Here is a 25223-nt window from a genome sequence, read left to right as displayed (position 1 = left end):
CTTTCTCCTTGCCCAGCCAGACCCCACCCCAGCTAGAGGGGCCGACTCCCCGAGTCCCGGGACCTGCCCCAGGCTGTGTGTGGGGTCTGGGTCAGCGCCACTGGCCACCAGCCCAGGCTGCCACTGCCCCCTGTGGCCTCTTCCTCCTCTGCCTGGGAGGGCTCCAGAGAGGCCAAGGTGGAAATGCAGAGCTTGGGGACACGAGCAATCATGTGTGTGGTGTATGTGTGGGTGTGTGTGGGTGCGTGTGCTCACAACAGTCAGGGGACTGTCTGTGGCCCAGGGGAAAGGCGAGCTTCTCCTGCTGGCGGGCCTTGGGGTCCTCCGTCCGGAGGTAGCTGTGGGGTCCAGTGCTGTTCCTGGCAGGGCCAGCAGGGGGACCTGGTCCCCAGGGCTCCAGTCCTGGCCGCGCCTCTGCAAGGGTTTAAGCCCCCTCCCTGCCCCGCCCCAGACCACAGGAATTAAAAATTCGTGCTGTTCCCAGGGGACCTGGGGCAGAGGGATGAGTAAAATTAAAAGGGAAGGAGATGGTTTTTAATCCTCCTGGTGGGTGTTGGGGCCACGAAGGAAGGATGGGCAGCGCTGGGAAGTTTGTCCCTGGGACTGAGGCCTGAAGGACAGACAGCCCCCAGGAGCGGGGAATTCACACTGCTCAGGGGAAAGTGGGCAGACTCCGCAGTGATGGGCCCTGTGGCCAGAGGGGCTGGGGTTTTCCCAAGGAGGGACGAGGGACGCAGGGTGAGCCGTGGGTGCTGAGGACAGCAGCCAACGGGCCTGCCGGTCACCCCAGTCCCCAGGTGTGGGCCTGTCTCTGGCCATCTCTCAACTGGGGGGTCTGCAGCCGTGCCCACCCCCTCACCCACCTGGGAAATGCACTGAAAAAAGATGAACAAACTTCCGTTTTGCCTTAGGAGTCCTTTTGGAATCGGCACCAGCGGCTCCCCACTTTCTCTAAGGGGCGCATTCCAGGACTGACCAGAGAGCATCTCACTGGTTTGCCGCCTAAAAGAGAGGGGGGGGGGCGGGTGCGCAGGCAGGAGGCTGAGAGGCACAGGGCCCTCTGTCTGGAGTTCACTGGGTCGGGGTGACTGCCGTCAGACAAAGCTGGGAGACCCCATTTCTGCGGTTACTGTGCGTGGGCGTGCCGGTGGCCAGCTCACCGCACCCCTTATTCTGCGTGCTTTATTCTGAGTCCCTCTAACGGCAGTTCCAGGTCCCGAGAGGTGTCCTGCTGTCCTTTATCTGAAAGTACGCAAGCTGGCTCGGAGAGCCGCTGCAGAATTTCTCGTGGTTCTTCAGTGACACAGGGGACACAGAATTTGTTTTCTGACGGCAAACAAATTCATTTCCTCCCTCAGTCTGTTTTCAGACTGAGGGAGGAAATGAATTCCCGGTCTGATCTGAGAGATGAACTTAGTTCATTCACACTCTGAGTCACCTGCCTGTGGGGTCCATTATCCTGGCCGGCCGCCGGTTTCCATGCTACGGGGTCCGTTTGTAGAGATAGAAGCCCTTTTTTTTTCTTTAACACAAATTCCCTTCAGTTGGACTCAAGAAAAAATTCCCAGCGGCGTTTTTAGGAGGAGAAGGCAGAGGCCACACAATATTTTAAAGCAATATCACCCAGAGGTGTCCTGGTTCCGAAAGAGTGAAGAATTCCTACCTTGAAAGAACAATTTTAAAAAAACCCATCCAGTGGAAGAGGCAACCTTTGATCTCCAGTGAAGGGACCAGGCAGAAGCCTCTGTCCCCGCCGTCACCCAGAGCCCTGACGTCCTACCAGTCATGACATCTGAATGTCGTCCCACATTCAGATGTCACGACTGTCTACTTACCGCCTCGGTGAAGTTCACACAAATTTGAGGGGAAGAAAGTCTGTGAATTGAGCTTAGCAGGAAGCACCAATATGGACACCATTCCCCGAATTTCAACTTTGAAAAATAAACATTGGCACCAGCCAGGTATTTCATTGGGTTAGAGCATCGTCCCCATAAGGCCAAGGTTGCAGGTTCGATCCCCAGTCAGGACACACACAAGAATCAACCAACGGATGCGTCAATACGTGGAACAACAAACTGATGTTTCTCAATCTCTCTCTCCTTAACATCAATTAAAAAGTAATAAACGTTGAACATAGAAGAAGGCAGAGAAGATTAATAGTCAAGAACCTCAGCCCAACTTTTCTCTTTTTGGAAGAATCTCTCTATAATGCAAAGCCTATTCACAGACAGTGTGCGACCACCCGCATGTGGGCAGCCCCTGTGTGGTCAGCAGGGCCGTAGGCCCAGCGTGTACACCTGAGGGGCCGGCAGGTGGGCCTGCACGGGGCTTGTCAGCCGAGGATGCCAAGACCTGTGCACATGGCCTTCGACCTGGACGCAACTTCGTGGGAGACCAAGGCCGTGGGACGGTCCATCGAGTATCAGACAGTAGCGTCCACCAGACCCACTCACCAGGAACTTCCACTGTGGAACCAGGGACCGTGGTTACAGTTGTCCACTGGGGGGAGGGGTCGCTCCCTGGGGGACGTGGGACATAGTTTGCAGACCTTTTGGTCTTCACAGTTGGAGGGGACAGAGTGTTCCTGGCACATTGTGGGTCGAGGTCAGGAAGCTGCTGGACACCCCGTGAGCGCGGGCCTGTCCCCACCACCGAGGGTTATATGATCTTAAATGTCAGCGGGGCCAATGCGGGAAAGCTGGGTCTGTGGAGGTCAGGGATTTTGTTCACTCGGGTCGGAACTGCGGTGTTTGGGGACGGCTGTGGCTGAAAGTCTGCAAAGCAGGGCCCCGTGAGAGTCGCCATCTCAGGACTGACAACTTTCGGCCCTTGGGGAAGTCAGATGGAGCTCGGAGAGAGTGGCACGTCCCCAGCACAGGACGGAGTGCAGGTGTGTGAAATGCCACACTTGGGCCTGCGGGGGGCAGGGCAGGGGCTGAATGGTGTCCCCTCCCCCAATCACGTTCACCAGGACCTCAGAACGTGACCTGCTTTGGAAGTAGGGTCTCTGCAGATGTTAAGACGAGGTCACCGTTGACTAAGGTGGGCCCTAACCCAGTGGCTGTCGTCCCCCACGAAGGTCAGCAGACACAGAGGGACACACTGGGGAGGTGAGGCAGTGACAAGCCAAGGACTCCAAGGATGGCCCGGAGCCACCAGGCACTCGAGCGAAGTCAGGAGGGGACCTCCCCTAGCGCCTTCAGAGAGAGCGCAACCTACCGCCTTGAGGGCAGACCAGGGCCTTGCAGGGGCCCGGAGCCCTGACGGGCTTCAGGCGGATTCCAAGTGTTCATGGGTCCCCTTCGGGAAACTCATGTGTCTGATGGCTCTACTTTGGGTTTTCAGATTTTTCTTTCTTAAAAATTTTAAGTTACCAAGGTAACGACGCGCACGGTGATTTTAACTAAAAATACACAGAAAAAGTCTGTAACTCGCTCTCCCCTGAACCCCACTCCATTCCCAGCCCCTCAGGAATGTGGTGATAAGAACACATGGTAATGAGAACAGGGTATGTGATCTGGCCAGGTAGCTCAGTTGGTTAGAGCATCGTCCCAATACACCAAGGTTACAGGTTTGATCCCTGCTCAGGGCACATACGAGAATCAACCAGTGAAGGCGTGAATAAGTGAAGCAACAAATCGATGTCTCTCTCTCTCTCTCAAATCAATAATAAAAAAACAAATCCATTTCCCCAGCTTCCCCCACATTAACTCAGCCTTGTATAAACACGCACCCCTAACATTTTGTAATTTCTGGATTTTTTTCACTTAAAAATCATGGCAAAGCCATGCTGTGCATATTCCTCTGGAGGATGTGGAACTGTGAAACTTAAATTCTGTGGTTACATGCTTCCCTTCCGCTACAGATGGAACTGTGTGTGCCCCGACTCCTCCCCAGGCCTGCGTTGGTGCCCTGACTCCCCCCACCCACCCTTGTGGCTGTATTGAGCGCTGCTGAAGCAGATATTTTGGGGTAAATGAGGTCATGCGGGTGGGGCCGTAACTCCCATAGGACTGGCATCCTGATAAGAAGAGGGGAGATCCGGGGCCAGCTCTCAGGCCCTGCATGGTCCCAGCAAGGAGCTGCCTGCAAACCGAGAAGGGGATTCTCCCCAGGAACCGAATCGGCCGGCCCCAGAATTAGGAGAAATAAACCTCAATTGTTTAGGCCGCTCAGAGCTGTGACATTTTGCTAAGGCAGCCCGAGCTGAGACACCCCATTTACTGAAAATACATCATGAACTCCCTCCACCCCCACCCCACCCCCAGGTCAAGGGCAGAGAGTTCACTCATTTCCTTAACGGCTCTAGCCCCGTGGATCAGACCATTCTAGACCGACGGGCCAGCATTTCGGGTTGTTGCCTCTGCATAGACACCCTGAAGCGAGGCTCCCTGACCACATGTCTCCTGGACTGCACACTGGATTCTACAGGACGGTTTCCCGGAGGGCAGGAGTCAAGGGCACGGACATCTGCACTTGCATCCACCTCACCCAGTTACCTTCCCCAAAGGCTGCCAGCAGCACACAAATGCCCTCCTTTTAAAAATACTTTATTTATTTATTTTTTAGAGAGGGGAAGGGAGGGAGAAAGAGGAGAGGAACATTACTGTGGTTGCTTCTTGTGCGCCCCCTACTGGGGACCTGGCTCACAACCCAGGCATGTGCCCTGACTGGGAATCAAACCAGCCACCCTTTGGTTTGCAGGCTGCTGCTCAATCCACTGAGCGACACCAGCCAGGGCACAGGCACCTTCCTGCATTTTTTTCCCCAGTGCTGCGCAATGCCACTCTTGGGTTTTGGGTAACCTCATAAATGCAAACTGGCATGTCGGTCTGTCCTCCTTCCCCTTTCCCACCCCCTGGGGAAGCGTGTTTTCACAAGCACGTTGCTCGCTCAGGTTTCTCGTGTTGCCACGGATGCTTTATCCACTTTCTGTTGGGTGGTCTGTCTCATGGGTTATAACTGTTTCTCTCGTCCGTGTGTGGGGTGGGGGCTCCGGTCTGACCTACAGACTGCACACTCGCGTTCCTGGCTCAAACGGCTCTTTTCACGATGGCTCCGGGCAGCTCCTCCTGGTGGAAAAAGGCCCTAGTGAAAGTTTTCTGGTTCTTCTCTGGCAGTTTGTGCCTTTAGGTTTAAACACGGACTCCAAATGGCATGTGGTTTGGGGGTGAGGTATGACATGCGGTCAGCTAACATCCAGGTGGAAGCCACTCCCCTTGTGCAGGCGCCGTTTTGGGGGTGGGCCTTCAGGGAGGCGATTGGGGGGGGGATGACCTCAGGGGGTGAGGCCCTAGTCTGATAGGACTGGAGTCCTCCTAAGAATTAGCAAGACACTAGGTCAGCTTTTTACAAAGATGACTTCGTCACACGCCGAAATGCAGACAGCCCCCACGGGTTTTGGACACCAGAAGTATCCTCGTGCCTTTTCTAGAGCATTTGTTAAACTGTACATGTTACTCCAGTTATTTGTGTACGGTCGGCCCCCCTTCTCCGCGGTTGCGGTTACCTGTGGTCGGTCAGCATGAGTCGCAAAATGCTACATGGAAAATTCCAGAAATAAACAGGTCGTCCGTTCCAAGCAGGGCAATGAAATCTCACGCCGTCTGCTCTGTCAGAAGGTCGGTGTTTGGCGAGACAGAGAAAGAGCCCATTTTCGTGACTTTTACTGCAGCGTATCGAGATCATGGTTCTGTTTTATTTTTAGCTGTTACCCTCCCACTGGGTCTAGTTTGCACCTCGAACTTTCTCACGGGTGTGCACATTCGGGAACAACCTAGTGGAGGGGGGTTCTGCACCATCCGCGGTCTCAGGCATCCACTGGGGGTCTTGGCTCGTCTCCCCCTCCTAGAAGGGGGGCAACGATACATCTTTTATCTTGCACCCCCAACCCCTACACCGCATGGTGTGATCATTTGCCCACAGACATTCTCAATGGCTGTGAGAGGAAAGAATGAAAATAAATAAACATTTGCTGGGTAGGTGTGTCCCTTCCCTACTGAGAGGCTGGACACTCCTCCGCTCTCGGAGGCCTGGAAAGGGGTGGAAAGCCGAGGAAGCGAGAGGGTCGGCCCCCCTTAACTTCCTGGTGTGTAACCCAATGACGTTACAATGCCCGTGTTTTACCCAACAGCACTTGGGGTCCCACTGCCCACCGCCCCCTGCTGGGAAAAATTCCAGAGGCGGAGTTCTGGTGATAAAGAAGACTCTATTCAAAAGCTTCACAATTTTGGAATAACAGCTTTCCAAGAGCACTCATCACTTAAGCCTATCAATTAAGGTTAAACTCTTTAACTCCTTAGTCAAGGCTTTAATCACTTAAGTCTATCAATTAAAGCTAAACTCTTTAACTCCTTAGTCACAGCTTTAACCACTTAAAGCTATCAATTAAGCCTAAACTTGTGATCGCTTGAGTTCTCCTAGCGTTTCCCTAGGAGATCATTTTAATTATCTTATTCCAATAGGGCAGGGGTGTCAAACTGATCTTTACCGGGGGCCACATCAGCCTCTCAGTTGCCTTCAGAGGGCCGAATGTAACTTTAGGACTGTATAAATGTAACTACTCCTTAACAGTTAAGCAAGAGCTTGGTGCTGCCGCCAGGGAGCATCAAGGTGCCAGGCTGGATAAAACAAGGTGGAGGGCTGGATTCAGGCCACCGACCTTGTGTTTGCACCTGTGCAATAGGGTGAGGTTACAAACTAAAACGATGTAAGGTACAAAGCTGCACAATCTTGGAAGAATGGGAGGCTTCTGCCTCAGAGGCTGTCCCCTCTAGAACAACCCTGACGCCCTCTGCCAGGCCTGCCCAACCCTGGGCTGTGTCCGGAGCTCCTTCCCACCCAAAATACTGCCCGTTGGGCAATGCAGGCAGCTGTAGCCCGATCACCCAGGCATCCTGGAGGAAGAAGAAAGAGCAAGAGAGCCCTTCTTTTATTTTAGATCTTATTGCCCATAATTCCATACACCCTGGAGGTGTCCAGTTTCTCAGCCAATCCCGTCCTAGACTGTAGACCGTCCCCCTCCGCAAACTCCTCCCATGGCTCCTCCTACTCCTCCCCAGTGCTCTGATTGGACCTCTCCACGCCCTGTGTGCCAGGCCTATGCTGACGAAGCCTCGGGGGATGTAGAGAATCTGTGGGATGAGAGCTGTGCTGCCCAGTGAGCGGGGCTTTGTACCCTGGTCCATGCCACTCTCCCAGCCAGCAGCTTCAAGTGCAGCCCAGTTTACAAACTAAACTGGGTCCCTGCGTGTCCAGCCTCACCTGCTTCCCTGGGCTCCCAGACATACTCTGCTCTTTCTGGCGTCAGTTAGTGTCACTTGAAAGTCACTAACAGTGTCTAGAAAATGCACAGAAGCACGAGGTTCTGATTAATCCAACGTTCTGCTTAAGAGAGAAAAGAGGGACTTTGGCATCTGGGTGCTCGGAGGGATTCAACGCTATCCTTCCTGTCCTCAGGGAGGTGATTCAAAACCCCTGAACAGGAAAAAATACCACTAATCAGAGTGCATGAGCGGGGAGGGGGGGATTACAGTAGTTTAGCCCAGAGTTAGGGTTAATTCCCCCCAGGCTGGCCTGCCTGCGTTTCATTGTGCCAGCACAGAGTAGGGATGGTCCCTGACCATCTCTTGGACCTTGGAGGGACATGGATGTGGTCTCCTGCATGGTGGCTGGGGCGCCCCCATCCACAGCCCACCTCCAGCCCTGAGTCTGGGGGTTCTCACTTTCTGAAAGCAGACTTGCTCGTCTCCGAAGGCTGTGTACCCTCACACACGGGGCACCGCAACAGGAGCTGATTCCGTCTGACTCAGGAGGCCAGACATCAAAAACCCAGGCCTTCCTTCTCCCTCAGGGAAAACTGTGGCCCACCCTCTCAGCTTCTGCAGGTGGCTGCCAGTCCTTGGCTTAGAGACGTATCCTCCAGCCCCAACCTGCGTCCAAGCAACCACCCCCCTGGGCGCTTGTGTCTCGTGTCCAGCTCTTACAAGTCATCCTGGGCCACAGCCCATCCTAGCCCTGGTCGGGTGGCTCAGCTGGTGGACCATCATCCCGTGCACCAAAAGTGTGGGGGTTCAATTCTCACTCAAGGCACATGACTAGGTTGCAGGTTTGATTCCCGGTCTGAGCGTGGGTGGAAGCCAACCCATCAGTGTTTCTCTCTCACACCGATGTTTTTCTCTCTCTCTCCATTCTTTCTCTCTAAAATCAATAAACATATTTTTAATTAAAAAAAGAACCTATCCTAATTCAATATGACTCATCTGAACTAATTACCTCTGCAAAGACCCTGTTGCCAAATAAGTCGTATTCCCAAGTACCGGGGTTGGCATGTGGGGGGACACAGCTCCCCTCTTTTGGGTGACACAGTTGGACCTACAGCAGGCTCTAGAGTTGGTGACCCCAGCTCTGTCCTTCTGACCCCATGAGACTGAATGGGTTCATCTTCCCATCCCCCCTTCTCTCCAGGTTTCTTTGTGATGAGGGTCCTACAAGGGTCAGGTGACGAGCCCTCTGTAGACGCTGCACCCTGTTCCCAGGCTGCTAAGTGGCTGCAGGCTCAGGGCCACCCGGTTGGGGCCGCAGTTCCTAACCCTACAGGTCGTGGTGGCAGCGGCACCTGCCCCTCCAGATCCGGGATAAAGGGGTCAAGGGGAACACCCTGGTGCTGACCCGCTGACCTGTGTGGACCCCCAAGAAGCACTGCCCCCTGTTGACCCCGGCCGCCCTTGGTCTCGGGTCTCTGAGCTCACTTCCGGCCCGTGAGCCTGTTCTCACCCAGGCTGGCTCCGACCGTTTGGCGAGAACATCCCGCCAGGCTGGCATCCGACACAGCATGCAAGTCTCAATACATAATGCACCCCGTAATTCCGTCGCACCCAGAACAAGCTGTCAAAACTGTCTGGCATGACTTATCCTCAACAAATCCCTCGTCCTGTTAATTGCTCCTTATCCTGCTGACTGAGAATTGTTTGCCTCCACACATGGGGCGCCGAGCGGGGGATCATGGGGACTCTGTGAGGGGATTGGCATGGAGCATCCCCGGCGTGGCCCCCGTGCGGGGGTCTGGCTGTTGTTGCTGTGGCGTGGGAGGCTGATTCTTCCCACAGAACCTTAGGGATGAGAGGGACATGCCAATTTGCTTTTGAGGAAGGTCACGAGGCCGAGAGCCTGAGCCCCATGACACCACCTGCCCTGGGAGCAGGGGCTTTGGGGGCCTCTGTGGAGGGCGAAGCGCCAGGCAAGCCACTGGGGTGCCCGGTGGTGTGGGCACAGGCAAATGGCTCGAGGCAGGACGCCACTTTCGGGAAGGGGCTCCCGCTGGCCAGACACCCAGAGAAGGGCTTTGGCATCTGATGGACCCGGCTGTCTGGCGTCCGCTGCAGGCGTGCGGTGACCTTGGGCAGAGACGTGCCCGGTGGTACAGGACAGGAGCCCAGTTCCGCGAATGTTGCCCAGTCGCCAGCAGAGAGGGGCCTCCACAGGGAGGAGAGGGGTTGCTGCGAGAGGCCTGGCGGGGACAGCAGGGAGTGTGGCCCTGAGGAAGCCCAGCCTCGGGTGTTTACCGGGCGTCCCACGAGGAGCTGGCCACGAGGTTGGGGCAGGTGGGGGCAGGGGCCTCTGTCCCATCCCAGCCCCACCCCGACCCCCACGTGAGCTTGGCAAGGCCTCCTGGCCCACCGCACACAACCACAGCACCCGTGTCACCAGGGTGCAAGGAGGGCTGGGCCAGTGACACTCTACTGTTGGGGTCAGCCCTGAGGGCTCCTGAGTCAGTGTCGCTGCTGTCACCAGTCATGACAGCCCAGGGAAAGCAGCTGCTGATGGTATGTGAGTGCAGTGTGGTGCATGCATGTGCATGCATGTGCACACGTGTGCTTGTGTATATGCACACATGTGTGTTGAACACATGTGGGAGGACTGGTGTCGTGTCCTGTGGGCGAGAAGTGCAGTTGGCATCTAGAGAAGGGAAGTCCAGGCCTGTCCAGGAGGGTCTGTGGATTGGAGCATCGCCCCACAGACCGAAGGTCTTGGGTGGGATTCCTGGTAGGGCACGTGCCTGGGTGGTGGGTTTGGTTCCTGCTTGGGGCGCATACAGCCGATCGATGTGTCTTTCTCTCTCTCCTCCCGCCCCCCTCTCTAGAATCAATGGGCATGTCCTGGGGTGAGAGTTAAAAAAGAAGGGGGAGACAGGTGCAGGCAGGGTCAGGAGACGTGGAGACAGCCCCCCGTTTGGGGGGTGGGTGGGGTTGGGGCGGGCACCAGTCGGCGGGCCGAAGGCTCGAGACCACCTGGGCGAGGGGCCGGGCCAGTGGCTTTCGGAAGGAGCCAGACAGTTGCCACGTGAGGCTCAGAGCCCCGACTGTCACACGCAGCTCTGCTGCCACAGCTGAAAGGCACTGAGGACCACACGCAAGGGGAGGCTGGGCTGTGTCCCGCCCAAAACACTGTGGACGCTGAAATTTGAATTCCATATCATCTTCATGTGTCACAAAATATTACTCTTCTTTTGATTTTTCCAGCTATTTCTAAATGTGAAAACCAGCCTCAGCTCCCGGGCTACATGTAAACCCAGGGGGCTCCCTGACGGCCAACACACTCCCTGTGTGGTTTCCAGTCGGGGGGCCAGACCGTAGGTTCTAGGAGGACAGGGCCCACGCTGGTTTGGTTCGTTCTGTCTCCCTGTGCCTAGCACAACACCTAGCGCATAGTAGGAGCTCAGCACCCAGTGGTCAAGTGATTAAACTTCAACTTTGAGGTTGGTGACCTCAACTGGACTCTCTGCCGTAACGGCTTCTTGGTCTGCTGTTCTCAGGTCTCCTGCCCATGACAATCGTGCCCGTGTCCCAGTCCCCGTATCCCTGTCCCCCTGGTCCCCAGCACAGTGCTGAAGGGTTGCCTTTCACCAGCGACCCGGCTCGGCGATCACACAGCCCAGCCAACGTGAGCCCTGCAGGGCGTGGTCCACCCGCAGCCAAGGACCCCGGGACCCGGCAGAACAGTGACCTAAGACTTCTTCCCTTCAGGGCCAAGGCTGGGTATTAACAAGCAGAAAAGTGGTATTTATCCAAATGCACAGAGAACCAGGAAGGAGGGGAGTTAATGGTATCCTTGGGATTATTAATTTTTATTTTATTTTTTTATCCTCACCCCAGGATATGTTTGTATTGGTTTTAGACAGAGAGGAAGGGAGGGGAAACATTGATGTGAGAGCCAAATACCACTCGGTTGCCTCTATTTTCTTTTTTAAGATTTTATTTATTTATCTTTAGAGGGGAAGGGAAGGAGAGAGGGAGAGAAACATCCATATGTGGTTGCCTCTCGTGCGTCCCCTGCTGGGAACTGGCCTGCAACCCAGGCCTGTGCCCTGACTGGGAATGGAACCGTGATCCTCTGGTTCGCAGGCCCGTGCTCAGCCCACTGAGCTACACCAGCCAGGGCCACTTGGTTGCCTCTTGTACACACTGGAACCAGGGATCAAACTCACAATCTTTTTGCACGCGCGCGTGTGTGTGTGTGTAAGATTTTTGTATTTATTTTTAGAGAGATGGGAAGGGAGGGAGAAGAAAGGGAGAAAAACATCAATGTGTGGTTGCCTCTCACATGCCCCCTACTGGGGTCCTAGCCCACAACCCAGGCCTGTGCCCTGACTGGGAATCGAACCTGCGACCCTTTGATTTGCAGGCTGGCACTGAATCCACTGAGCCACACCACCCAAGGGCAAACCCGCAACCTTTTGGTGTTCGGAACGACACTCCACCCTACTGAGCCACCAGCCAGGGCTGGACACGCTGATTCACAAAGACCCAGGCTCACGAGTGGGCCCAAGGGAGGGTCAACGAAACAACACCCACAAACTCTCCCTTTAATGAGCACAAAGCTGATGTGTTCATAGCCTCTTTCCTCGCTGCAGGCGGAGGTCGGGCCTGGTCTCGATCGCCCCTTATGTTCCGCGCCCGTTCTTCTGAGGCCAGGACCGCTGGTAGGGACCCGGGGCCCTAGAGCCACCCGACGAGTGAAGACACAGGCGGCCTCTCCCTCTGGTCCCATGCCGGGAGTGGACCTGTGGCCCACCCCCTCGGCACCTGCTGTCGTAACAAGTCTGCTCACCACCCGACGCGGGTCAAACCTGTTTCTGAGCTAGAAAGACCCCAGAGCCGAGAGAGAGGTGGCGTCTTCCCCGTTGTGGGCAAAAACCACCACTGCCTGCTGGGGGGGGGGGGACTGACTTTGGGGCAGCAGAGAGCACTCACCGCCTCCTCTCCCCGTGGATCTCACATGAGAGCGCGTGCCTCGGGCCTGCAGACTCCGGAGCAGAAGGGGCAGGCAGGTTCCCGGCCCCTCCCATCGCAGCAAGGGCGGGAGCCCTGCGCTCCACTCGCCAGCCCCTTACGCGTCTGCAGAAGATCAGAAATGCGCCCGAGAACAGTCAGGCCTCGAAGAATGAGCTACACCAGTTTTCAGAGACTCTCCGAGCCCGTCATGTCGTCAAATCTCCCTCTCGACAGGTGCCAAGGACGAGTTCTAGTGCCCTGTGCCGCCGCCCTTCCCAGCTTCTCCCGGTTTTCTCCGAGAACCAATGAGAAGGCTGGGACTGTGGTGCCTGAGCAGTGGGTGTCCGGTCGACTTCCCGGGAGCGCCCAGCTCTCCCAAAGGCGCTGCCCTGCGCAGGCTGGGTCGGAGGGCAGGCCATGGTTTTCAAGTCACTGCACCTCACGTTTCAGAGGACAAACCCTTGGACTGGTGGCTGTCCCAAATGGCCTGTCCTGCCGCCCCAGAGTCCATGCACTTTCTACGCAGAGCAGAGCTGAAGAACATAGAAAGGCAGCCCAAGGAGCTGCCATTGACTGTCGTTAGAGAACCTGAGTTGCTGTGCACAGACTTGTTGAACTACAGGGACTGACCGGGCAGGCCTGGCAGGGCCAGTGCTCCGGGAGGCCAGCACGGCGGGTCCATGGGCCACACCTGGAGTGCCAGGGGCCCAGGGGACTGTCCTGCTCAGATTCTGAGATGATGGGAAGGAGACAAGGGGCAGTGTCACTGGTGAACTCGAGACACACTACGTGGAGGTCACCGGTCTGTCTTACCTCTAGGACATGGAGGGGGGAGCCAACTCCCAACAGCTAGCCCAGGGGTGAGACAGCAGTCCTTAAATTTGCATCACTTTCAAGGCAGTTACACCCTGGCTGAGTGGCTCAGTGGATTAGAGTGTCGTCTATAAGCCAAAAGGTTGCAGGTTCAATCCCTGGTTGGGGGCACATACTGGAGGCAACCAATCCTTGTTCCCCTCTCACACTGATGTCCCTCTCTCTCCGTCTCCCTCTTCCTCTCTCAAATCAATAAACAAATCCTCGGGTGAGGATTAGAGAAAGTAAAAATAAAAACACCAAGGCAGGGACACACCAGAACCGTTAGCATTGATCAGAGGAAATGAAATAATAACACTCCGCATACACCTATGGTTCCTTGGAGAGACCAGATGCAGAAGAGGTGGCTTTTGCCCCCCGTCTTGCAGGCAAGGGCTCTGGAATTCCAGGGAGGCCACAGCCGGAGCTCGGAACCATTGGGAGCAGGAGGGGCTCCCACCCACGTTTGCCCTGGCATGTGCCAGCCGGCACCGTGCACGGCTTGGCGGCCAGGTCTCTCCGAGACGTTCAGGTGCTCTGGGCACCTCCTCACCTCTTTGCAGACAATCCATTTCAGGGGCGGGGTTGCAGCCAGTACAGCTTCTGGACCGCAGGCCAGGTAGCAGACGCAGCAGAAACAGTGCCTCCCGGCCCTGAGGACTGCACAGTCCTCGGTCCAGGCGTGGGCAGGGCTGGTTCCTCCCGAGGATGCTCCCCTGCACATGTGGACAGCTGTCCTCTCCCTGCGTCTGTGTCCGCATCTTTTCTTCCTATGAGTACACCAGTCAGTTTGGGTCAGGGACCTCATTTTATGTTAATCGCCCCTTTAAAGGCCCTATCTGCAAATAAGGCTGCATTCTGAGGTCCTAGGGGGGAGAACTTCAACACAGAAGTTTGGTGGGACCTAATTCAGCCCATCAGAGCTGCCCTGGCTGGCGTTTGGTGGGAGGACACGAATGTTGCGGGGCCCAGCAGCCTGGTCTCTCTGCTGGGTTCCAGCCATGACTCTGTACACAGGCCCTGTGTGCCTCAGTCTCCCCCCTGACAAGGAGGGGTTTCCTGTGGGGTCTCTGAGGTTCTCCCAGCTCCAGGACTGTGCCGTGTGTCCCCATGTCCAGAGGCTGGGAGGGTGTGGACAGCGATGGCCCGTAGCACAAGGGCTGTGGGAGGAAGACTCGGGCCCGGCCACGGCAGGACAGCCAACCCCTGTGAAATGGGCCAGAGAACCCTCCCCCTGGCCCACTTGCCGCTATCATTTGGGGGCAGAATAAGGTGAGCTTTACCCCAAAGCTGATTTGTAACAAATATTCCAGGGAGAGCCTGCTGTAGCTCATGGTGGTGAGTCCTTGGGGTGAGTCCCGCCCCACAGGAGGGGTGTGAGTCCAGATGCCATCACCGTGGGTGTCCGTGCCTTCAGCAGCCAGTCAGGAAACGGTCCCCAGCCTCCTGAGGGACGTGACTGAACCCTCTTACCCCCAGGTGTATGCATCAGGCTGTAATCTCTGTATAAGAGGGAGCACACACAGACATGGCACACAGGCACACATGAACGCACATGCATGCACGCGTGAGCACATGTGGACACACTCTACACATAGACGTGTGCATACACTGGCACATGTGTGGTGGACGTGAGAACACATGTGGGCACGTGCACACGTACACATAAACACGTGAACATGTGTCATGTGCACACTGGAACACATGTGGGTGCCTTGTGTGCACAGGACACACACATGGGCACTCAGATCTACATACACAGAAACACATGGGCACACGGGCATGCGCATCCACATGCTCACACGTGCGCACACGTGGACACACTGCGAACACACACACTCATGCACACTCACATGTAGCCATGTGCTGGAATATTTGGGGAGTGAGGATTGTGGGGCCATAGGGTCTGCAGTAGGCGTCGGCCTTGCTCTGCTCTTTTTGTTCCTTTGGGTTTTTTAAATTTTTAAATGGGGTGAGTGTGTAGCTTTTTCTACCACAGGTGTCTTTAAAGAGCACATGCTGTCTTTCTGGCCGCTGGGGACCAGTGAGTGTGTTCCCATGTCTCTGAGACAGAAGCAGGGCGTGCGAACGTCCAGTGTGCCCGTCCCGTCCCCCGAGACCACTCGTGTTTTCCAAGGGAATCCCACCACCTGCCCTGGAGGATGCAGACGGCGGAGCTGGAAAATTCCACAAGAGCTTCCCCACCGCCGGCTCCTCCCCTCTTCCATCTGGGGAAAGGGCTCAGCAGGGCCCGTTGGATACGTGACTACCCATCTGCCACTTTGTTTTTAGTGACAAGCTGGTGAAAACCCCGCAGCTTTGGGGTCAGAAAAGTGTGAAATCGAGACACAGATATATTTCTTGCTCTTTAGCTCGACTGAAAGACAAGAAGTCGGGTGACCATGAATTAGTGTTTGCCAAGTTTCCACCAGCCACAGGATCCTTTTCTGGGGTTTTGTTTTACCTTTCACTGCGAATCACAGAAGAGTCCCCTTTAAAAAGTGTGAATTAGAGAGCCTATTGGTCTGACCTGTGGATGGGGTCCAATAATAGTTATTGAAGAAAAAAATTCACGTCTACTTTATTCACGTTGCCTCGGCCCGTGAAATCACTCTCACTGTTTTCCACCATTATTATTTTTTATCATTAATATTTTTCAATATTGTTTTCTATAATTATTTTTTTTTAATCTGCAAAGTCCTTCTGGGGTATGACACAGGGTGAAAATGGATTTTTAACAAAGGTGAAAAATAATAACAGTTCTCCTGGGGACAGGTGCATTTCTTTTCATTTTACTAGAAATGTTTGACAGCTAAAGGTTTTTTGGGGGAAACTAAAGGAATTCCTTCTAAACTGAGTCACCAAATGGCATTGCGAAGTCAATAAGGAGAGTAAAGTGTTTTTTGTTTAACTTCAGGGAAAAGTCGAACGAGCCAGATGAGGCCGCGAATGGTGTTCATTAATCGGGACTCACTGTACATTTTTTCTCGTGTTCTGTCACTGTGACGTTGAAAATAGGCTCCAGAATAAAATATGTGGTTGCAACTTTGATAGTTTTGAATTCTGGGGAAATTTCCCTCCGAAATCACATTGCTCTTTTCTTATCATTTCTATTTGTCTCACATCCTGAGCATACACTTTATGTTACTGATATAATACATCAGTTAAATAAGAGCCGGGAGCATATATAAAATATTTTAAGCTTTTTTCGTTAAAAAATTAGAGGAAGCAACATTTTATGTTATGTGTATAAATTTTCTGTCTAGTGTATGGTAAACTGTGCTGAAGTCTTTGTACTTTTGTCCACAAGTTTTAATGGGTTGCACAAAGACACCTAAGATTGAATTTGGTAACTGGAAAAACTAATATTAATTCTGTTCTACGTTGGCTCACTCTGGAAACAAAGGTTCCTTAAAATTCCTCGTGTCGATTGAGTCCAACACAATCATTTTTTCTGATGCACAGAACACTGGGAAATTCATCAACCTTTATTATTCCTCATTGAAATGAGTGTCTTTGGATTTGTAATTATATTGTCTAATAAAACTAAACAGTCGATGCTATTTGCATATTATATGAAGAAGTGTCAGACAACAAACTCATAGCAGTAAATTAGCATAAAAGCTAATTACATATTTCATCAACTTACAAGAGTTTCTGAAGGCCATGCCTCTCCTGTTACAGCCTAGAGTGGGCAGGGGCTGAATCTTCACCCCCAAATATCAGCTTTTAACTCCTACCAGGAGTGATTTCAATGTTTTTACGGATGAAAAGTGAGTGACTAAACCAGGTGCAGTACTTGCCACAACGCCATTAAATTCTCTCCATTAACTGGAAACCTCTAGAAGGAGAAATCTTTGCAACAATGTGAAATTCATCATCGGTCACTCGGCAGCTTAAGTTCCGGTTTCCCGTCTGAGGGGCACTCCAAAACGGCGATAAAGATGGCTGAGATTTATCTGAGATGGTCAGGCTCTTGTGAGAGAGACAGATAGGCCACGAGGGCCGTTCCCAGGCCCGATGGTGCACTGTGCCATAATTGCGTCCCTGCCTGGTGGTGATAGCCATCGAGCAAGAAATTTGCCGCAAGATTAACAGACACACAGTAGTGAGCAAACACAGACGCCCTTCTGTAATTGGCTGCTGTTAACGTGTTGTCCTAGGGGTCAGGAACACATCCCTAACTCCGGGGTTCTAGGGAAACCAAAGCCAAAACTTCTCACTCCTTGCTCCCGTTTCCGAGTGCCTGTGAGAGGGGACTGCCTCCCACCCCCCGTCACAGCCCCTGAAACAAGCACAAGGTCAATAGAAGCCTAAAGGGAGTTAAAAAAAAAGACGCTACAACTATTAAGTATAATTCGAGCAGGAAGTAGGTTTCAAAATGAGAAAAAGTTAGGATTTTCCTGGATCAGGGTGCTCCAAGGAAACTATGAAATCCTAAGGGATCGTTTTTGTATTGGTAACAGACACCGGCCCGCCCGCCGGCAGACGTCAGGGCTGTAAGAAAGCCATTTCCTCCCGAGGCAGGGATGGCGCCCTTCCATTCATATTTTAATGAGGCCAGTATCTCCGAGACCGTCTTTGCAGGTCGGAGGCAACCGTCCCCTAAGTCGACAATGGAGGTGGCTTTATTGAGAAGAACCATTCAAAGCCCTCAGTGTGCGGAGAGAAAGACTTCGTTTTATCCCACTTGTCCTTATACTCATCATTATAATTCACTCTCAGAACGAAACTCTTCTGAGAGGAGAAAGGAGTTCAGTTCTTCTATGAACAACCTTTAAATTTACTGGCGGTACTTCCGCTGCGTGGAGCCGTGGAAAACACTAAGCAAACGCGTTTTACGAAACAGCAAAAGAGCTGCAATGCCTGGGCATCGCTTTCTTTAAAATTTTTCTTGCAAAATTGGATGCTTTGGGATGTTAAAATCTTTTTTTTTTTTTAATCTCCTGTAAAAGGAACTCTCCTAGGCATATCCTGGGAATTTTTCCTTTCTTGTTTTTAGTAAGAATTGTGATGTGTTGTCAGAGGTACCTGGCAGCCAATGTTTTCTACGCTGAAAGAATATTTACTAATTACAACAAAAGGCCAGTTAGCCTGCGAAGGTTTAACAGACTCACGTGTCGATCCCTGCAGAGAACATTTTGTGTTAAAACAGGCGCAATGCCGCTCTATTTGGACCTGTTAAATGACACTTTCAGAAGAAAAAAAAAAAAAAAACCAGCCCCGCCTGGTGGGGAGCGTGTAACGTGGGGTCCGTTTTTAGGACGTGGGAGACCAGGATGTGCAGGAAGGAATGGCTGCCCCGGGGAAGCGTGGAAGGGCTCCCCCCCAACCCCCGCCCCTCGAGGGTCCTGATTCGCTCACGTCTCAGATCTCTGCCATTTCCCACCCAGCTCAAAAACAGCTCCGAGGGGGACCTCCACTCGACGTGACATCCTGGCGAGTGGCGGGGAACAGGGTTCGGTTCCAAAGCTCAACCGGCAGGCAGACCCTGACCCTCTGTGGTCGCCCACCCCCCGACTTTTCCGACCGGGGAAGGGGGAAGGAGGAGGAGAGAAGGGGTTCGTGATGACTGTTAGATTTTTTTTTCCCTAAATGAAAGAGCCTTTCCTTCTCTTTGAAGTAAAAGCCTGTTTTGTTGAGTCCCAGAAAGCACCACTAATACATTTCACATGCATCAGATAAGGAAATATTCGCCCAGCTCGCGCAGGGCACGAAAAAGAACCGGCCATTCTTAATGAGCTGCTTCCTCGTCATTTAAGCGTCTCCCTCCGTGTGGTGTGAGTGTCCAGCCCGGACACCATTTAATCCTTCCCTCCTCTGAGTAAAGCACGTTCAGTATGTTCATTGGTGTATTTAAGACACACACACACAAACCAACACCAACTCGGAGTGCCTCAGTGGCATGATCAGAGGTATAAAGAAAACGCAACCTGTATTTGGGGTGTGGGCGCGTGAAACCAGCCATTTTTCAGGTCTTTTGACTGCAGACATTAAAACACACACACAAAAAAACCCCCAAAACACTAGCACACTCGTGAGTTTTTAAAAACTTGGTATTTTAGTGAATAAATAACTGAGGTGATGTGTTCCGGTTCCGTAAACGGCCTAGACAGCATTTAAAAAGCCATTTGAAGTCCAGTTTTTGCGGGGCTAAGGGCGGATATTGTTACCCAGTGCCCGGTGGGGCCGTTGAAAGCCAATTAGTGGTGTTTTTCTTCTGCTCTTTCCTCTTCCTCTGTTTCTTTGAACTTTTTTTTTTTTTAACGAAGTTGATTTCCTTAAAAGACCCGCCCGCCCGGGTGCTGGACCTCAGGCAGGGGCGTCGCCCGCCCGCGCTCTCGGCTAGTCCTCGGCGCGGCCGTGCGACTCGCGGCCAGATGGCGGCGAGGCGCGGGGACCCTTTGTGCGCCCAGAGCGCGCCTGTGAATGCCGCGCGGTCATCGGCACCGGAAGGGTTCCCACTGCGCCTGAAAGGGGACAATGGAGGCTGCGGATGGCGACGTCGCTGAAATCGAGACCATTTGCGATTCAGCCCTTGTCACCATGGTTGTCAGGCAAACTTCCTGCTTTGATCAGCGGAGGGTGGAGAGGGAAGGAGCCCGCCGAGGCCCGGCCGCGCTGCGCGTCCCGGCGCCCTTGGCGGGTCCCCGCCCCCTTCCGGAAGGAACTGGGGACCAGCCTCCTGCACCTTGACCCGTCTAGACGGCCCCCAAGTTTTTGTCTCCGTTACCAAGGGCGAGGGGTGCTCTTTGACCCCCGCGCGGGGCGGAGGGTCCTCTGAATCCTCGCTGGATTCCGGAGGGAGCGGGGCGCACGGCGACGGCCACCAGCTGTTCCAAAGGACAGCGCAGCCGCGCCGAGGACAGGGGCTCACGGCCACTGGTCTTGTGCCCGCTCCACTCCGCGCAGGGGCACTGCGCGGCGCAGGGGGCAGCGGGACCGAGGACAAACCCCGGGCTTTGCCTAAGTTCTCCTGAACTGATGGCGAGTCCTGGAACCAGCCGAGAGCGGACGCCTCTCTCCAGCTCCCCTCTCCTCTCCTCTCCTGCCTTCATCTTCTCCCTCCTCCTCCTGCTGTTCCTTCCCCTCTCTCCCTGCCAAGTAGACGGATAATAACCGCATTCTATGCTTGATGCCTTATTCCACACGGCCAATGACTTTTACGCATCAGTATGGTCTCTAGTTTGAATGTCTCTTTCTGTCCACCTGCAAACAGACGCACTTAAAAAAAAAAAACCCCAGGCTTTAAGCTAACTTCTTAAATTAGGTAAATAATACGACCACACGCATGTTTTTACATTAGGAACCTGAGGGCTGTGCACTGCCCTGGGGGCTGCGAGTCTCCCCAGCTAACCCTGAGGCGCCTTTTAAGTCGCGGTCGCCTTGAGCCCGGTTTCCTGCCCGCGTTTCCTCCGCAGGTTCCCTGGGCCCTGTCCGAGGCGTTCCTCGCAGACCTCCTGGACCAAGTGTGCCAGCGGATGAACGACTACAAGTTGGAGGTGGACCCTGTGACCAAGGAGAAGACGTTCAAGAGATTCGCCCCAAGGAAAGGAGACAAAATGTACCAAGAATTTAAAAAATTCTCTTTTTACTCAGAGGCTTACAGACCTTTGAAATTCGCGGTAAGCTCTCTCGGCAGACTAGTTCTGGGCTCTGGGAGTGTGCTGGCTTTTTTCTTTCTTTTTTTTTTTTTTATTTGTTTTCGGTGGTTCTTGAGTTCCATGAGGTGGAACATTAAGGTGCTACATTTGCTTTGTTGTCCTGTGCGGCCCGTGCATTTAGTAACGTGCCTTCTGAGACACAGAAGGGGCTGTGCTGTTTCGTCTTGGCGGGAAACATTAAGGGATATTTTTCAAGTGCTGTCACAAGTCACGGCGACCCTAAGACACACACACGTTGCACGTTGCTTGGCTTCTGTTGGGGGCGGAGGGATGACTCAGGGGGGCTCCCAGGGGGTCCCCTTGCCGAGGCAGGTCTCTTACAGGTTCAACACCGAGCGAGAATGGCTGTCGTTTCCCCGATGGTGAAGGCCGAGTGGAGAGGGAGAGGGGCCCACCTCGGGTTTCACGAAAGAGAGAGTGTGTTCCTGAGTTAACGCAGGTGTTGTGGCGCAAACTAAGTCAAACAAAGGCCACGGTGCGGCGGGCTCCCTGCCAAACTTCCTCCCTGCGCGGTGTGTGTTTGTTTGTTGTGAGTGAGCGCCGGGCTCTGCTCACGGGAGTGTGTGCCTGGCCAACTCGATTGCAGTATCTTTCATTTTACTTAATGCCGTTGAATCAGAGGGATGAAAAAAAGGCCTGGTTTTGTTGTTTTTGTTTTTTTTTTAATGTATTAAGGTCACACGTTCGCCAAAATGCCAGGCGTGCTGAAACCCTGAAGTGAGGGTTTTAGCTGACTTGGGAAGATTTCATTTTAATTAAAAAGTGAAGGTAATTCTGGGGCGAAAGGGCTTTGGAATGGGAATGGCCTCGAGCGAGAGTGCTGGTAGTTCACCGGTTTGAAACAAACAGACCGTCGTGGAAGTTAAATGTTTTTTAAAGGCCATTCAAAAATCGTAGATTCTCGCTTCATGAACCCAGAGTGATTCACAAGGGTCTGGTGAATGGCCCTCTACAGCTTAGCCACCCCTACAACTGGAACCTTCTGGTTCCCTAACGCAGGCGCAGCCTCCAGTTATAATTTAAGGTTTGTAAACGCACGGGCAGATCTGAGCTCCCTCCTCGCCGGAAAGTCAGATCTGGGGGAGGGGGGAGCGGAATGAAATCGGGGCTGCGTCCCTAAACCGTGTGACAAGGAACTTCCCTAAGTAACTGTCAAGCGTGATACCCACAGTGAAATTAAAGATGCGCGTGTTTTGATTGCCGAGAAAGATTTAATTGTGGTCACACTTCAGGTCCTGGTTTAAAAACCACAAAAATGGATTATTATATTAAATCGGGGGGCGGGGGGAACAGGTTTAACCATTTCAAGGAGCTAGCAGCTTTTAAGAAATAAATAAACACGCAAAGACTTTTCAGCTGCCTAAGTAGGAAATGCAGGTCTCCCTAATTTTGCATCTCAGTGGAAGGAAGAGAGACATAGCAGCAGCCACTCCTCCCTCCCGTCCCTCCACACGACGAGTCAGCTAGGTAAGTCCCGGGAACAGGATGTCTTACCCAAGCTGGAAAGAGGGTTAACGTGCCATGATGTCTCGAACCAAAGGGGCCGATAAAAACCCGACCACCTTGGTGGCACGATTTTACGTTTTTAGTCAATGAAACGTTGACACAGGGCCCCTGTGCGTGCGCCTGTACTCACACGTGTTCTTTTGCTCCTACAGTGCGAATCCATAATAGAAGAGTATGAAGACAAGATCCTCTCACTTATCGCCCGGGAGGCACGTTACCTGGCTGACAAGCTGTGCTCTGAAAAGCCAGGTACTGTGTCTGATGTAACACGCGCCCTCTCTCTCTCTCTCGCTCGCCCACCCCTCCCCTCCTACTCAGCATCTCAGCAGCTTCTCCCCCCACCCATCCCCAAACCGAGCCTCTCGTCTCCCCCACCAGAGCTTCTCCACTGAATCAGAAACGACACCCTGGGAGTGAAAACAAATAAACACGACCACAGGGCTGCCGGGCTTGACCGTCCGCGCTTCCTGCCCTCCACATTTTAAGTGAATTCAAAAGAAGCAAAGGAGCGTGATTTCCAGTGGGGAAGGAGCTCATGCTGGTTGGAATCGGATGAGCCCAAAGCTCTCGGCTCCCTTTAAACTCTGAGAGGTTTGAAATCTTCATCCTGGACCAGGAGGGGGGTTCTCTGACTTGCCTGGTACCTGCACCAGCAAGAAAGTGGGGGCTTTGTTTAGTAAGGCATTTTAAATGTTTCTTTGTTTGTTTCTTTGACCCCCGGGGTGCTGGATACTTTTTTTCCAGTGTCTTTCCCAGAGTATCAACTTCTTCAACAAATTTTTTTTTTCTGGCAGAGGGTGGAAAAATAATACTTGACTCGTGTTCTTGTACACACACTCAGAAGCTAGGAGAAAAATGCCAGAACTTTACCGATTAGATACAGAGCTGAAACATGCTCTTGCCATTGGCTCCCCTTGATTATACGACTCAGCCAGGGAGTACTTTTGTGCAATGTTACAAGTTGGAAACATTTAGCATTTAGCAACTGTTTCTATTAATGCGTGATACACCTCCACCCACAGAATTAAATGTATTGCCAAAGTTCTTAAAATAATACTGCATGTCTGTAGATAAAATGGATGCCTTCCAAAGTTATTCAACAGGAAAGTTAGTTACAAATCCCCATGAACAGGATGAAGTTTTCTTACTCTGAGCAGAAAATGGGGATGTTTTCTATTTTGAGTCCAGTTTGGGTGGCGGTATGAGGAGAGTAATGCACGGTCAGGGTTGCTCGGGTGTTTGGGGGCTTTTGGTCGTTGATTTTGGGTATGTCATGTCATTTTGTGAAATTCACAGAAATAAGTGTGTAACTGCAATTTCCCAAACACAGTATTTTTTAAAATTTTTTCCTAACAATTCAGGGTGCATGCCTGTATTAAGATAGATGCAAAACTGTGGAGAACGATATTGCAGATAGATAATCACCGTCCTAGCCCTCCTCATAAAGGGCCTGCCCTTGACCTAGTCACCCACGGCCCAGGCAGGTGGCCTGTCCTAAGCACACCTGCAGAAGGACTCGGCAAAGTTTTGCCAACTTTGTTCGGTGGCAAGTGCCCCAGATATCCAAATTTGGGGGGGAGGCTGTTTCCAAGAGCAGCGATTTGACTACATTCCAATAATATCCACGGCCTCTTTGTTCCTTCTGCATATGTATCATTGGACACGAAAAATTAACCGCAAGAAAATGCAACCCTGCTGCATAACCCTAAGATTTGTGCCATATGACTAGTTATAGACTGAAAGCCTGGTTATATCATTAGTTCCCGATAGCATTTGAGTTGTTCAAAGCCCAGGTTAAGCACTCCCGCTATAAACAGGGATATCGCTGTCTCGGAGAGGGCGGGGCGGCCACCCGAAGAGGGGCCGTCCCAGGGCCGTGGAGCAGGCTGAGGGTTTCCACCTTTTGTTTCTCTGTGAAGCGTACTTACGGATGTCCTAAAGCATTCGTAAGTCACAAAATGAAAATATATGTTCACCTTAAAAAAAAATCTAGAATCCTGGTTCCCCTCCCCCCCACATCCCCTTCCTATCGAAGTAAGTTCACACCATTTAACAAGGCAGAATGTGTTCAAACTTAAGAATTAGCGCGGGAGAGAATCTGGGCGTGTGACCACGCGTGCCCATGTGGGGCAGGTTCCGATAACCATGTGAAAGGTGCGGCTCTCGCCCTGCAGGAACATGTGGGTGCTTTCCAATGTCGTCAGAAATTCACACCCAGTAGTTTCCTGTTTGGCGAAGGCCGGACTGGGCCTGGTGCCCCACAAATGTCACTGGGATCGCTCTCCACGGGCCAGTGTTCTCAAGAAATGGCCGTGTACGTACATGATGGACGTTACAAAACCCCAGGCACCGGTAGCTCCCCACCCGGCGTGGGCTCTGTACACTGCGTGGCGCCCGGAGCTGTGAAAATGCGTGCGTGTTGCTCTTAGGAAGATACCTGATATTTTCCAAACTAGGTGTTTTTAAAATTGGAGGTTCGATCGGAAGGTGTGTCTCTTTCTATATTTATATACTTTAATATATGTATATAAGTGTGTACTTATATATGTGTGTGTGTGTGTGTGAATTTTGTTTTTTTCTATTTAGATCATTTTCTTCTATTTGTAATAATTACCCGGGAGTGATGAGGCCCCCTTCCCAGACTTCTAAGAGTTTCAGCCCTCCCGAGCTGTGACTGACATACAAAGTTGTGAGATATTGAAAGTGTGCCTCATGGTGCTGTGACCGACGTACCACTGCGAGGGGCTTCGTCCCCGTCTGGCTAAGGAGCGCGCTTGAGTCTTTGCAAGAGAAAGGTCCTTCCTTACACGCAGACCAATGGGGAGCAATAGAGAAAGCACATCTGTGTTGAAGGCTAGGATGGCTGTGTGGGGATTTTAAAACGACACGTGAGATTTTCATCAGCATCGTAGGTGTTTCCCACGAATGC

General features: G+C 52.7%; 1 protein-coding gene across 1 annotated transcript in view; it reads left to right on the top strand.

The window, feature by feature from the left end:
* CNPY1 (canopy FGF signaling regulator 1) overlaps nt 1-25223 on the top strand; it is a 28913-nt gene that overhangs the window by 2505 nt on the left and 1185 nt on the right. The window contains exons 2-3 of the mRNA XM_037131930.2: nt 20546-20749; nt 22447-22543. Of these exons, the coding sequence (XP_036987825.2) occupies nt 20546-20749; nt 22447-22543 (301 nt within the window). The remainder of the gene's footprint in view (nt 1-20545; nt 20750-22446; nt 22544-25223) is intronic.

Source organism: Artibeus jamaicensis, unplaced genomic scaffold (assembly GCF_021234435.1).
Source record: "Artibeus jamaicensis isolate MK-2021 breed Jamaican fruit bat unplaced genomic scaffold, CSHL_Jam_final contig_718, whole genome shotgun sequence".
Classification (NCBI taxonomy): domain Eukaryota; kingdom Metazoa; phylum Chordata; class Mammalia; order Chiroptera; family Phyllostomidae; genus Artibeus; species Artibeus jamaicensis.
The sequence above is the reverse complement of the archived record's forward strand: the minus strand, read 5'-3'. Positions and strand labels throughout refer to the sequence as shown.